Raw genomic sequence first — 12,418 nt, 5'->3', positions numbered from 1 at the left:
TGTTGTCTCATGCAGGTCGGGAAACCCTCATCAAATTAGTGGCATGCTCTCTTTCAACATATGCCGCATCACACTTTTCACTCCCAGCTTCTCATCATAACTCAGTACATCAGGCTCTATTTAATTTCGATTGGGGGCAAAAAAGTGAAGAGAAAAATTACATTGGATCTCATGGTCTCGTCTTTGCCGCTCCAAGGAAAAAAGGAGGATTGGGCTTTCGTGACCCTATTCTACAAAATAGGGCTCTTTTGGCAAAGGTTGCTTGGTGGCTGTGGGATAATCTTGACTCTCTGTGGGCCAAGTTCCTCAAAGCAATCTATTTTCCGAGAACAGATTTCCTAAAAGCAAATACTGGTAATAAACCCTCATGGGGTTGGAGGAGCATCCTTATTGGTAGAAAAGTTATTCAAGATGGGCTCGTTTGGAAAGTAGAGACAGGTGAAGATATTGACATATGGGATTCCAATTGGATTCCATCATCCCAATCTTTCAAAAGATCAGTTTCCGCGACCAGTCAACTGTTCTATTTCTAAAGTTTCGGACCTTATCGATTACAATAACCAAATTTGGAGGAACGACCTACGAGACTTATACTTTCACCCAAATGATAAGAAGGGATTCTCAATATTAAGCTCAGCCTCTTCCCTCGGGAAGATCGACAAATTTGGGGTTGTGCCCGATCTGGAATTTTCTCCATCAAGACACCTTATCATATGTTGACAAACCAAAGGGATCACCAACTCCAATATCAAGCATCATCCTCTCGGCACCACGACTGGGAAGATATCTCTGTGGAAACGTATATGGAATTGTAGAGCTCCTCCCAAAATGAAATCTTTCTTATGGAGGATTTGTGCTCAAGGCTTAGCTTCAGGTGAAGGCCTTCGTGCAAGAAGGATACCAATCGACCCTAACTGCAAGACATGTGGAAAAGAGATAGAATCAAATGATCATATCATCTTGGAGTGCCCCTTCGCCCGAGCGACTTGGTTCCGCAGTAGCTTATCTTTCATTGTACCAAATGATTCTTCTCCTAAGTTTGCCACCATCCTTCAAGTGATCATATCATTTATGACCATGCGGAACACAGACAATAAAATGTCCGGCCTATCCTCCATGCGAAAAAAATTAACCTTTTGAAAGCATCAATCAGATGTAGAACAGTTGGTTCCCGTTACATATTGAAATACAAAGTCAATAAAAGCTCAGAACCCAAGAAATTGAAAATCATATTCTTTTAAATAAACAAACTAACCTTTACCCATTACCTTCCCACGCCTCAACTCTCCACACCATGCAACTCCAATTGCTACATCACTCATCCTTCAAGAAGGTAAAAGACCTCTTCTCTGTAATGAATTGGAACACCACCCTGTATCTCTTTTCTCCTGTTATCTATGGTTAATGATATTTTGAAAATTCTTGTTTGTTCTCAAAATGATCTTTAGTGGTGCCACGTTTCTAAAGCAGGAACCCTAACCACCAAACTGGTTGCTAAACTTTTTAATCCAACCTTGATTATTAACCCTATTGGATTCTCCAACAGGTGTGTTTGCTCCTAACTTTGCTCGCACTGGTGGCGATACTTACGAAAACTCCATTTACATCTGAAATTTAAGATTTTCTTCTGAAAACTCTACAATGGAGGACCCCCACAAAAGATATTTTGGGGAACTGGATGCATGTTGATCAGTCTTATGGTTTCTGTCATACAAATAATGACTCCCTTTGGCATATTTTTATCTCTTGTAACTATATTAAGCGTGTTTGGGCTGGTAGCCTGCTTCGTTTGAGCACTGAATTTCTTTCTGCATCTTCCTTTAAGAACTTGAGTATATACTCTTTTTTTTAACTCCAACTTGATCCCTAAGGATTCCCTTAATAATTTCTTTTCTACTTTTATTATCATTTGTTTTTTCGTTTGGTGGCATAGAAACCTTATTACTTTTAGACATCATGAGAAATCAAACCCATACATCTTATCCCCTGCCATGTGGTGGATTAACTATCTCTCCCCCACCCCTATCAACCAGTCCTCAAACCAAGTAACTAACACTATTTCTCTACCTTCAAAGTTTACCCTCCCATACCACAATTCCAATATTTTGGTCTGTGCGGCTGTTGCTAAGCCAGATATGAAACTATGTGGTTGGGCAACCTGTGCTTTTAATAAAGGAAAATGCATTATACTCACAACCGATTATTTGACGATAGGGAAACCCATCGAAGCGGCAGCGAGGGGAGTCATCTAGGGAATACGGCAAGCAAAAGTGCAGGGATGACATATTGATGAAATCTGGACCATTTTCATGAGCTCTATAATCTTCTTTTTGATCCAACACTCACCTCATGGCCTTGGGAACTACCTCTTTAATCTTTTAGATATTTATAATATGCTCTCCTCCCTCCCTTTCTGGATCAGGCCCAAAAGTGGTTGTGTTTTTTGGCCTACCTAGCTTATCAGGCAATGCATAGAAATCTAACTATTTCTAATTGTCTTCGCACCTTCTTTTAATGCATTTTCTTCTCTCTTCTATCAAAAATAAATAAATAAATAAATAACTGACCTTTTCCCATTACATATTAAAATACAAAGCCGTAAAGTGTAATTATTTTACATGAACAAACTAATGTTTTAATGTCACCCACCTAAAATTCAGAAACGTGATGAAATAAATAACTGGAATCAGTTGGCCCATAACAACCAACACCACCACTCCGCAAATAGGAGGAAACCATACAAAGTGGTTTTAACAAAAAAAGGGCTCTACAAGAGCAGTGCTTCTGAAGATGCTTACATCCACAAGCCGTGGGAAGACCGTGCTATCTACCAACCAATCCTAGTAGGCTATAATCCAGACTACGGCATGTAGTGGGAAGACCTACCATTCAATGTGTGAGTTCCATCAACAAGATCTCGATGGTCATTAAATTTAACTGGATGTAGTAACCATCTGGCAGATAAACTTTATGGAACACAGGACACAGTTCTTGACCTTAGGTGTAAGGAAAAAGATCAGAGATCCAAGATAAATTTTTTACCAACAATATATCTTCAGCTGCAGTAACAGTAAGCTCTGCCTCAACTGCTCCTCTCCCCAGCATACCACCTCATTTAACCCAAAAACTTTCTATACAGTAGAAAGAATCCAACCTTACCCTTCACTTTCAAACATCAAAAACAAGGAGAAGGTAGCAGCAACATCCCACCATTGAGCCCAACCTTACCCTTCCACTTACAAACATTCTAAACAAGGAGGAGGCAGCAGCAGCATCCCACCATTGATAATGTAGATATTAATTCCACTGCAAGAAAGATTAAGCAACAGAATTGCTTTGGCAAGAAATCCACTTCATCCATGTAGAAAAGCAATGCTTAGCCAAGTGTTCTGGCAAATCCGCCTATACAACATGGCAGCACAAAAATTAGGGAAACTGTCTATGTACTGAATTGAAAAAACAAATATATAATGAAGAATATAAAAAACTATAAATGATGTAAAGAATCAAGAGTATCCAAAATGAAGGCACATCATAATGATTTATCTTCCATACAATATGCAATAGTTTCTAAAGCATGTAGAAAGAAACTGTATAGTTTCCAAAGCAGTGAGTCTCAACACTACAAATGCACATGCACTCTCAGAACACAATAAATAGGTGTAATTTGGATACCCATGCTTTCACTTTTTTGCTAACAGCGTGTTTCCAATAGAAGTATCCATACTGACCCCACAACCATGGACCGGGTCATACTGGGGTTGAATGAGAACCATTCCACTTTCACTGAAAGCAATGAAGAGAACTAAACACCCTCATGTGAGTGGCCCTAAGGAGGTAAGAAAATTCGAACTTAGAACCACACGCTTCCTAAGGCGAAGGTCCCTTGCCAAGTCAGCTACCCCCCGGGGGTTTATACCCAAGCTTTCACTAGTTTCTTAATGTTCCCTTTTTGTCTGACAAAGGTTTCGAAGAATTTTCTACATAATTTTTCAAATAAAATTTTCGGTTTATTTTGAACTCTGCTCTCCTCAGTTGTGTGTGTTTTCAGTCATAATTAAACCACCAGCAGCATGAATCATCCCACAACCAAAGGAAAGAAGATTATTTTCTCTAAATTTTCAACCAATAGAAGTTCTATATTAATTTGAAGGGTTCCTTGAAACTCTTTTCATTTCAAATAGAAAAACAGAAATATTTATTAAATGAAATGAAGTGTTTCAACAATATTACAATGCAGTTGTCCAACCCGGAGTTAAAATGGGATGAAAACCTTCACGAAATCTGCTCTTGAAGTTGAAATAACGCAAACCAGTCTCTAGGCCAGAATAGCTAAGCAGAACCTAGTTCACAGCAGAATCTTAGAACCACCAGATTCAGGAGAAACTTTATAACAGAGCACAAAAATCTCTGAAAGGACCCAAGCTCCGATAGCAGAATAATGAATGTCAAAGGAGTCCGAGTGCTACCAGGACTTCAGGTAGCAGATCTAGAGCTCTAAAATGGATCAAAAAGTTCAGAAACTAATAACAGAATCTCAGAGAACTGAATAAGAGCATACTGTACAAAAATCCGAGCACAATCAAGTAGTCTTTTATATGAACTTGCAACCAACAATCAAGATCTTAAGTATCCTACCATATCTGCTGATACTAACCAATATGTATCAAATCTTAAGGTACCGCTATGATACCTTAAAAAATGTATCGACTGTGTATCGGGTTGATATCTATTGATACGCTCAATACATCTCTTATAAACAACAAAACATGATCTGTGACTGCAAAACTGTTGCCAGGAACTCCAGTAAGGCATTTTAATTTTTTTTGGGCAAGACCAGTTTGATTCTTTACTTCTATGGGAAGCCAACCCAATGACATGTTGTCCATGTCATCATCTAGTCATGGCTTAGTTTTCCGGCCATTCCAACGTCTCCACATGTCAACGCCCAAAAAAGTTCTTGAAACCGTCTAATATGACTCCGAACTGTTTGAAGAAGAGAAATGCGGAGAAAATACAGGGAATAGACCCATACATAGTGTGCCATACAGTTAATGTGGCCACCAAATTTCACACGGTTTATTCTGGGAATCTGCTTCCATCACAAAACTAGGCAGTTAATCCAGTTATGGCCATAAGTGCCACACTGGCTTCAGTCTTTTATGTAGTGGACATCCTTTTCTTATTATATACTTTTTTTCTCTATGTAAAAGTGTCGCCACATGCTAATATATATAGGCATGTTTCTGACATGAAATCTCTGAAAATGGACATGGAGTTGCATTGCTTTCAAAACTCTGACAACCTCGATAAGTGGACATATTAAGGTTACTAAAAGTTACAATTTGACAGCCCAAACTTAACTTAGATAGTGTTTGGCCCTGCACTAATGGTGACCGTAAATTCAGCCAATATTTCAATTGATAATCCTTTCAAGTTGCTAAGTGTAATACATAAATAGAAGATACAATATTTTAATCAAGAAAAAAAAAAAAAAAAAATCCTTTAACATTGTGTCAACACTAAAGCAATGACTAATCCAAATGGCACAAAGCAGAAACAATGTGAACCAATCAGAAAAGCAAACAGTAGCTGGCATCAGTAGCAATTTTTAGATAGCTTCTCTTCTCATATATTTTTTCCTTCTGTCTTTAAAATTTTCAAGAGCCCTGGTGCAAATCTTGTTACAATGAATTTTCCTAAACATCATTATGCTCTCAACTGACAAGCATATGGTGAGTTGTCAATCACAGACAGAAACTTTAGCACCAAAATATACCCCAAAGTCACAGAAATCCCAAGAAGGTATTATAGTAGGATCTCATGGAAAAAAACTGTATAGAAGTTGAACATTAGATAGTCAGTTAATGGTAGAAAAACATACACTATTCCATGAAGAAGAGTAACCATCAGTAGAGAGGAACCAATTCCCAGTTCTAGATTGCAAACCCTGCCATCCACCCATTGAATCGAAATCTACCAGTTCGTTGTCATTGTCTGCATCAAGACTATAATCCCTTCTCCTCTTTTTCTGTCTTGCTGTTGCTTTCTTTTTTCTCCTAACTCTAACGGAACCACCACATTCCAAATCAGACCCACTTTCCTCAAAGAATCCCTCAGGAGATAGCAAGGGATGGCCATCAGATTTGCGGAAAACTATTCCATTTTCCATAAAGAGTGCTTCCCATGATTCAGGATTCTTGCATTCCTCCAATAATCTATGGTGCAAAGCCCAAGACTGAAGCCCCAGCCATTTTAACACTTCTACCTTCTCCATCTTCAAGAATTCTTTTATGAGTGAGGCCCAAAGATTGGTGAAGGTTGAGGTTGCACAGATCTGGAAAACAAGATCCTTGATTTTTCCTTTTTGATCCTCCTCATCTTCAATAAGCCGTATAAGCAGGCGGCCTTGATTAATAACAGCATTTAATAAGAGTAAGTCCTCAATGGGAAAACAACCATTGCAAGTAGATAATATAATTTCTAGCCAATAAGATGGATGACCGAACTCCTTGGAATCCATTCTAGGGGAAAGCATTTCACCAATTAAGCCCAAGAAAGCACAAAGATCCTGCTCTTCTAGAACAATGAGAAGATGGTGACAGAGAACAGAGAATGACTCCTCTTTCAAGTACTCATTTATCAGTTGCCATACTTCTGCAGAATCCTCCTTATACATCAAATCAACAAAATAATCCACAAAAAAACTAGTATCTATGTGCAGAATCTCGCCATCTTTTAATGATTCAGCAAGCTCATCTGAGGACCAAAACTCCGGCACATTTTCAAGGAAATTCTCCACTGTTCGCTGAATATCCAAATCAAGAAAGTAATGAGGCTTTGTTGCTACCATTGCAGGTGCCTGCCCATGTTTTCCCTTCCACTCAAGCTCCTCCCAACAGATGTCCCGATTCACAAAAGCAAACTGGGATAGTGCCCGAGAACCTCTTCTGTGTCCAAATTTACCACTGTGGGAAAAATTATCAAACCAAAGCAATATACGCCGTGGATTTCCTGAATCATTACAATTATCAACAGAAATCTTTAGACTCCGTCTAATTGCATTAAAAGAAATAACAAAATGGGAAAATTGAAGAAAATATTTCAGATGAGTATAGAGTTCGTATGAATGAACAACATTAGAAGATACATGTGATGCACATGCATGGCAGTAGGATCCAAGACCAACTTGGTTAGAACTGGCCCGACATCCAAGCAATGTTGAAATTTGTGTCAAAATGAGCAAAATTTTGCAAAATATTTCCGTTTCAAGCTGGCTCAAAACAAAACAATATGCACATCAGGAAGATTACAAAGTTCAGATCAAATTTTGATCGAAATGCCAAAATGACCGAAACATATTAGCCATTTTGGCAAAACGTTATATTCCCATTATATGCATACACATTTTGATCGAAATGTCAAATTTTAATTCGAAATTTCAACCCTTACCTGCGTTTAAATCGAAACCTCCGCGGAGCCCAAGAATTCTAATTTTTTTTTTTTTTGACAAAAAGCTTCAATCCTTCATTATATCAAGGCATTGAGGAGTAATATAAAGCATCTAAATAGATCATTTGCTGGATTTTGAGTGAAAGTTTGTCCAAGATTTCAATTTGAAGGTAACCCGTTTTTGTAAAAAAAAAATTAAGGTAATATAAGTGGAAATCAAGACCTTCTAGCGCTAATACCGAGATGAGCAAGGGTGTTTTTGTCTTCTTTTTATTTTTCTGGTTTGTTATTCCAGTTCTGCCCCTGCAACCTTTAGGTTATTATATATATGAGTGGAGTGGGAGTTACAATACACAAGTTGTAACTCCCAACAGGTTACACATCTATCGCCTCTCTCTCTTCCTCCTCTTTTTCTTTCTTCTAATATTTACATGGTATCAGAGCAAGATCCTTAGGTACTGCAGCAACTTTCCTAAATATCTTGCTCTCCTCTTTTTTAAAGCTTTAACCACTATTGGTTAATTCATATCAGAGAATCCTTGGGATTACTTTCGGTTTTGCTTGAAGCGGTGCAGCACCTTATGCTGTTTTTTGGGATCATATAGAGACTCGCTCATTTTACAAATTAAGAACTAGGTCTCTTCTTGGTGTTGGTTGATTGTTGAAGTAAAGATTGCGGGTGGAGTTTCAGATTCAGAGGTGGACAGCAAGTTTTGGGGTTTTGTCAGGGTTTTCTGAAAAAATCGATTTTTGTTAGAGTTTTACAAGTATTGTTTTTTTGTCTCTGTGCTTCTCTATATTCTGAGTATTTTGTAGAATGTCTGAACCACCAAAGAATGTTATCACTGAGGTTGTTTCTTCATCCTCTAATCGTATTACTGAGAACATGTTAGAAGGGATTTCCAACTTTCAACAATGGAGAAAAATTGTTAAGTTGGTACTGACTAGTCTTGGTCACCACAAAGATTAAAGTATCAGTATCGGTCGCCATATCGATCAACCAAAATTAAGATACGTATCGGAGGATATCGTATCGTATCGTATCGGAGATACGCTAAGATGCGCACAAGATACACAAATGGATAGGAAACACTTTCGCATAAAAAATTTGTTAAAAAAACCTATTGATAACATGTATTATGCATAAATACTAAATTGAGGGTATCGCACTAAGAATTCAAGGTTTGTAGTTGTCCCATAAATGTAAAATCTTTGTTCCCAACCTTGATTTCCACTTTAGTTAGAGAGAAATATGGTTGGCAACAACTTTGTAACAAAAACGCCTCAAAAATTCATGTTTTTTCTGAAAAATGACACATCTTGGCCATTATATGACTGTAGCGCACTGTATCGGTACGTATCGTACCGTATCGGCATGTATTGGTCAATACATACCGATACATACCGCTACATATCAAAACATACATTTCACTTCGATTTTATATTTTCCATAGAGTATCAGTACGTATCGGTGTGTATCGTATCGTATCGTATCGGTGTGTATCGGTGGTGTATCAGTGCGTATCGGTATTGTAATACCCCTGATTTTTCTGACTTAGTCCAACCCTGACCTAAAGTGATGAGTCAACTGATGATGGGGCAGTCAAAGTCAATGTTTTAATGGATGACGTGGTGGTCAAAATATAAACTTGTTGACCAAAGTCCAAGATTCTTTGGCCTTATCACCACTCTATTCTTGGTAAGTTTTTAAATGTTTTTTAATTGCAAAATTCCTTTCTTGGACTCATACCTTTATGGTAACTATGTGGTGAGGCAAAATTTCCTTTTTGGTTGTCGACCACTTATAGAAACTCCTATTTTTCCTTACCATTACTTGTCTATTATAAACCATATTAAATATTGTATTTTATCTCTCCACCTCACATTATTTCCTTATTTGGTTTATATATTTATGGTTGATTTTCAAACAACCCTATCATTTATGCTAATTATACAAATTCATGCAATTATGATTTGACACCTAGATTACTATCATTTTAATTATACTAACTTAGTGATGTATTTTTATCCCTACCTCGTGAGTTCAAATCAAAGGGGACAAATTATCTAATTAAGGGGGACAAATTGTATAATCAAGGGGCATATGGGCAACACTTTTAGCATCTCCTCTTAGCCTTGCTAAGCAAATTGACATTAGAGAAAGCTGATTGGCCCTTAAAGATTTTATTTCTTCTGTGAATTAAGAAGAGAGCTTGGGAAATAAAAAGAGAAGAGGGTAGGTTGGCAGCCTCTCACAAGGCTGCAGATTTTCAAAAGAGAGAAGAAGAGAGAGAGGACACCCTCATCTTTTTCCCCTCTTGGTGATTCAAGTGAGAAAGAGAAGAAGAAGAAGAAAGGTCCAACCTCTTCCCTTAGCTTCGTTTGATTAAGAGAGAAACGTTCATTTCAAGACCTTATATCTAAAGGTTTCTTCTTTTGGCCTTCTATGAAAGCAGTAAGTGGTTTAATTCACTCTCTACAGATGGTTTTCCTTTTATATAATTATTATCATGTGATATAAGAATTAATTTGTATGGTTATATATTAAATGAATTATTCTTTTTTTTTTTAATTGCAAATTTATTTCTCTTGAAATCTCTATCTATTTATTGGGTTTGGTATTTCACGATTAATAAATGAAAGCATATTAGAAATTTTGATTTTATTTTCTTTTCGGATTTGTGATTGTTACATTATGTCCCTATGTGGATTTTTGGATGATGTAATGCTATCATTGAGTACATTTTGTTTGTGTGAAAACCTCGCTATCAATCAAGGTCACAGTACGGTGTGAGCCGTAGTACGGTACAGGACGATAGAGTGTGTTTTACGCCTTACAAAAACCAATGGTGTGATTGTAATATCTTGCATATGGGATGGATGTGGATCAAGGTCATAGTATGGTGTGAGCCGTAATATGGTATGGGGGCACATTTCATTCCCATATGTTAGAACTATTATCGAAATTATGAATTTTGTGAATGGGTTAACACATCGATCAAGGTCACAGTACGGTGTGAGCAGTAGTATGATACGGGACGGTGGTGTTAAATTTCATTGATCATGATTCGTGATATCTATTATTATTTGATTGATTTGTTAGATTTTCCCGTTATTTTCACAATAGTTCACATTTCATCTAAAAAAGAAAACTTTATTTCTTTTTTTTTTTTTAAACTAGTGTAAATTTTGATTTCCACCATTCACTATGCTTCCCCAAAAGCTTACTCCTTATAATATTTCAGATGATGGGATTGAAATTCATGAAGAGGGAGATGAGGAGCCTATTGCATATCTATGGTCTAACAAGGATGAGGGTGGCTTTGACTTAGGTGGAGGCTATTTCTAGTTTCTTGATGATCCTATTTTTTTTCTTTAGTTTTTTTTTTTTCTTTAAAGTCTATAGTAAGGCTTATGGACCTTTAATGTCATTTCTTTTTAAACCTTTCTATGGGGGAAGTATCTTTTATTTTGTTTTTTAATACTTAAGACTTCCGCTGTACATTTCTATGATTTAATTGCATCTTTTTATTTATTTTACTTTCTTCTTCCCATGGTTTGTGGAAATCCATACCAGTTCATTCCTTAAAATGAAATCGATATTGGATCACCAAAGACCAAACTCCTAGACCGGATTTGGGTCGTTACAGTATGGTATCAAAGCAAAGTTTTAGGGAATCCATGAACCTACAAACCTATTTTAGGTAAGTAGATGTTCTTACCTATTTTGATGAGTAAGGATTTTGAATATAATCCTGATTTTTTATTTTATGGTAATTTTTAAATATTGCACAACACGACCTCCTCCAAGTAGAGAAATCTTCACTTGGTTACTCGGGGATCATAGCACAAGTCATTTGTATTTTCAAAATTTTATACAAACTTGATTTAAAAAATATATATATATATTTATATATATATGATTTTTCACCTTGGCAGCGACTTCTTTTGCCTATGTCCGATTTTTTATGATTTATTCGACTATTTTAGAAATTTATTTATGAGCTGAAAAATTTACTGTAGTAACATTATGTTAAAATTATCTCCATAAGATTTCATAAAGTTTTGAAATATTTTGATAGGCCAAAGAATTCTATGAATAGATATATGTTCTGTATCTGAAAAAATTTTGTACCCGGGAATGAGGAGGTTAGCAGAGGTATTTAGAAATTTATTTTTGGACTGATTTTTTTTACAGAAGATGCATTGATAATTCTTCTGTCTACCCAAAAAAGAAAGGATCAATTTGAGTTCAGGAAAGTTAGTTTTCACCTAAAAATACAGGGATAGGTCAGAAACTGGCAGATTTAAAACAAAGAACTTTAAGTAAACAGAAACCCATTTTATAAAACTCAAAATGATAAGATCTTTTACAGTAGGTGAAAACTGTGAGTTGGGATTTCATAAAATCTAATTTCACCTAAATTAAAGTTCCAGAGGTATTTATTTGTTATTTTACCTCAAGACTAGGCAGATTCAATAGTTGTTGTCCTAAATAAATAATAATTGTCACCATCATAAACTTTATTAAATCTTTACAACTTATTTAATAGGCGAAGAGCATTACTTTAAATTCTACATAATTTAAATTGATGACATATTTCGAAGTTAGATTTCAAATCCAAATTAGAATCAATTTTGACCCTAGAAATAAGCAATGAATGGACCAAAGATGACACGCCGGTTAGAGAAATGGCGTGTCGGTTGGTCAGAAATTCCAAAAAGTCTCCTAGAACGGCATACTGAATAAGAGCCGGTTCAATCCAAAAACATTCTATCTGTGGATGTAATCTCACAATCACTGAAACAACACGACGGTTAAAAATAAATCAATAACCAAATAAATGTTACCTTGTATGCTCTTGTATTTTGGAGTCCCTTTATTCTAAATGTGTACTCTTGCATAGGAGCCATAAACACAAGGAGAACTAATCGGAACAACACCAATGGTCAACCCGAAAGGGGG

The 12,418-nt window shown here is 36.4% G+C and overlaps 1 protein-coding gene across 2 annotated transcripts in view; it reads right to left on the bottom strand.

The window, feature by feature from the left end:
• Nucleotides 1-2,551: 2,551 nt before the first annotated feature.
• The window catches only part of LOC122091499, a 33,339-nt gene continuing 23,472 nt past the window's right edge, over nt 2,552-12,418 (bottom strand). For both annotated transcript variants that reach the window (XM_042661485.1, XM_042661486.1), the window contains exons 3-4: nt 5,885-7,014; nt 2,552-3,402 (exon numbers count right to left, since the gene is read on the bottom strand). In XM_042661485.1, coding sequence (XP_042517419.1) covers nt 3,319-3,402; nt 5,885-7,014 — 1,214 coding nt within the window. In that variant the 3' untranslated portion in view covers nt 2,552-3,318. The remainder of the gene's footprint in view (nt 3,403-5,884; nt 7,015-12,418) is intronic.

The sequence above is a fragment of the Macadamia integrifolia genome, chromosome 10 (genome assembly GCF_013358625.1).
Source record: "Macadamia integrifolia cultivar HAES 741 chromosome 10, SCU_Mint_v3, whole genome shotgun sequence".
NCBI lineage: Eukaryota > Viridiplantae > Streptophyta > Magnoliopsida > Proteales > Proteaceae > Macadamia > Macadamia integrifolia.
The sequence above is the reverse complement of the archived record's forward strand: the minus strand, read 5'-3'. Positions and strand labels throughout refer to the sequence as shown.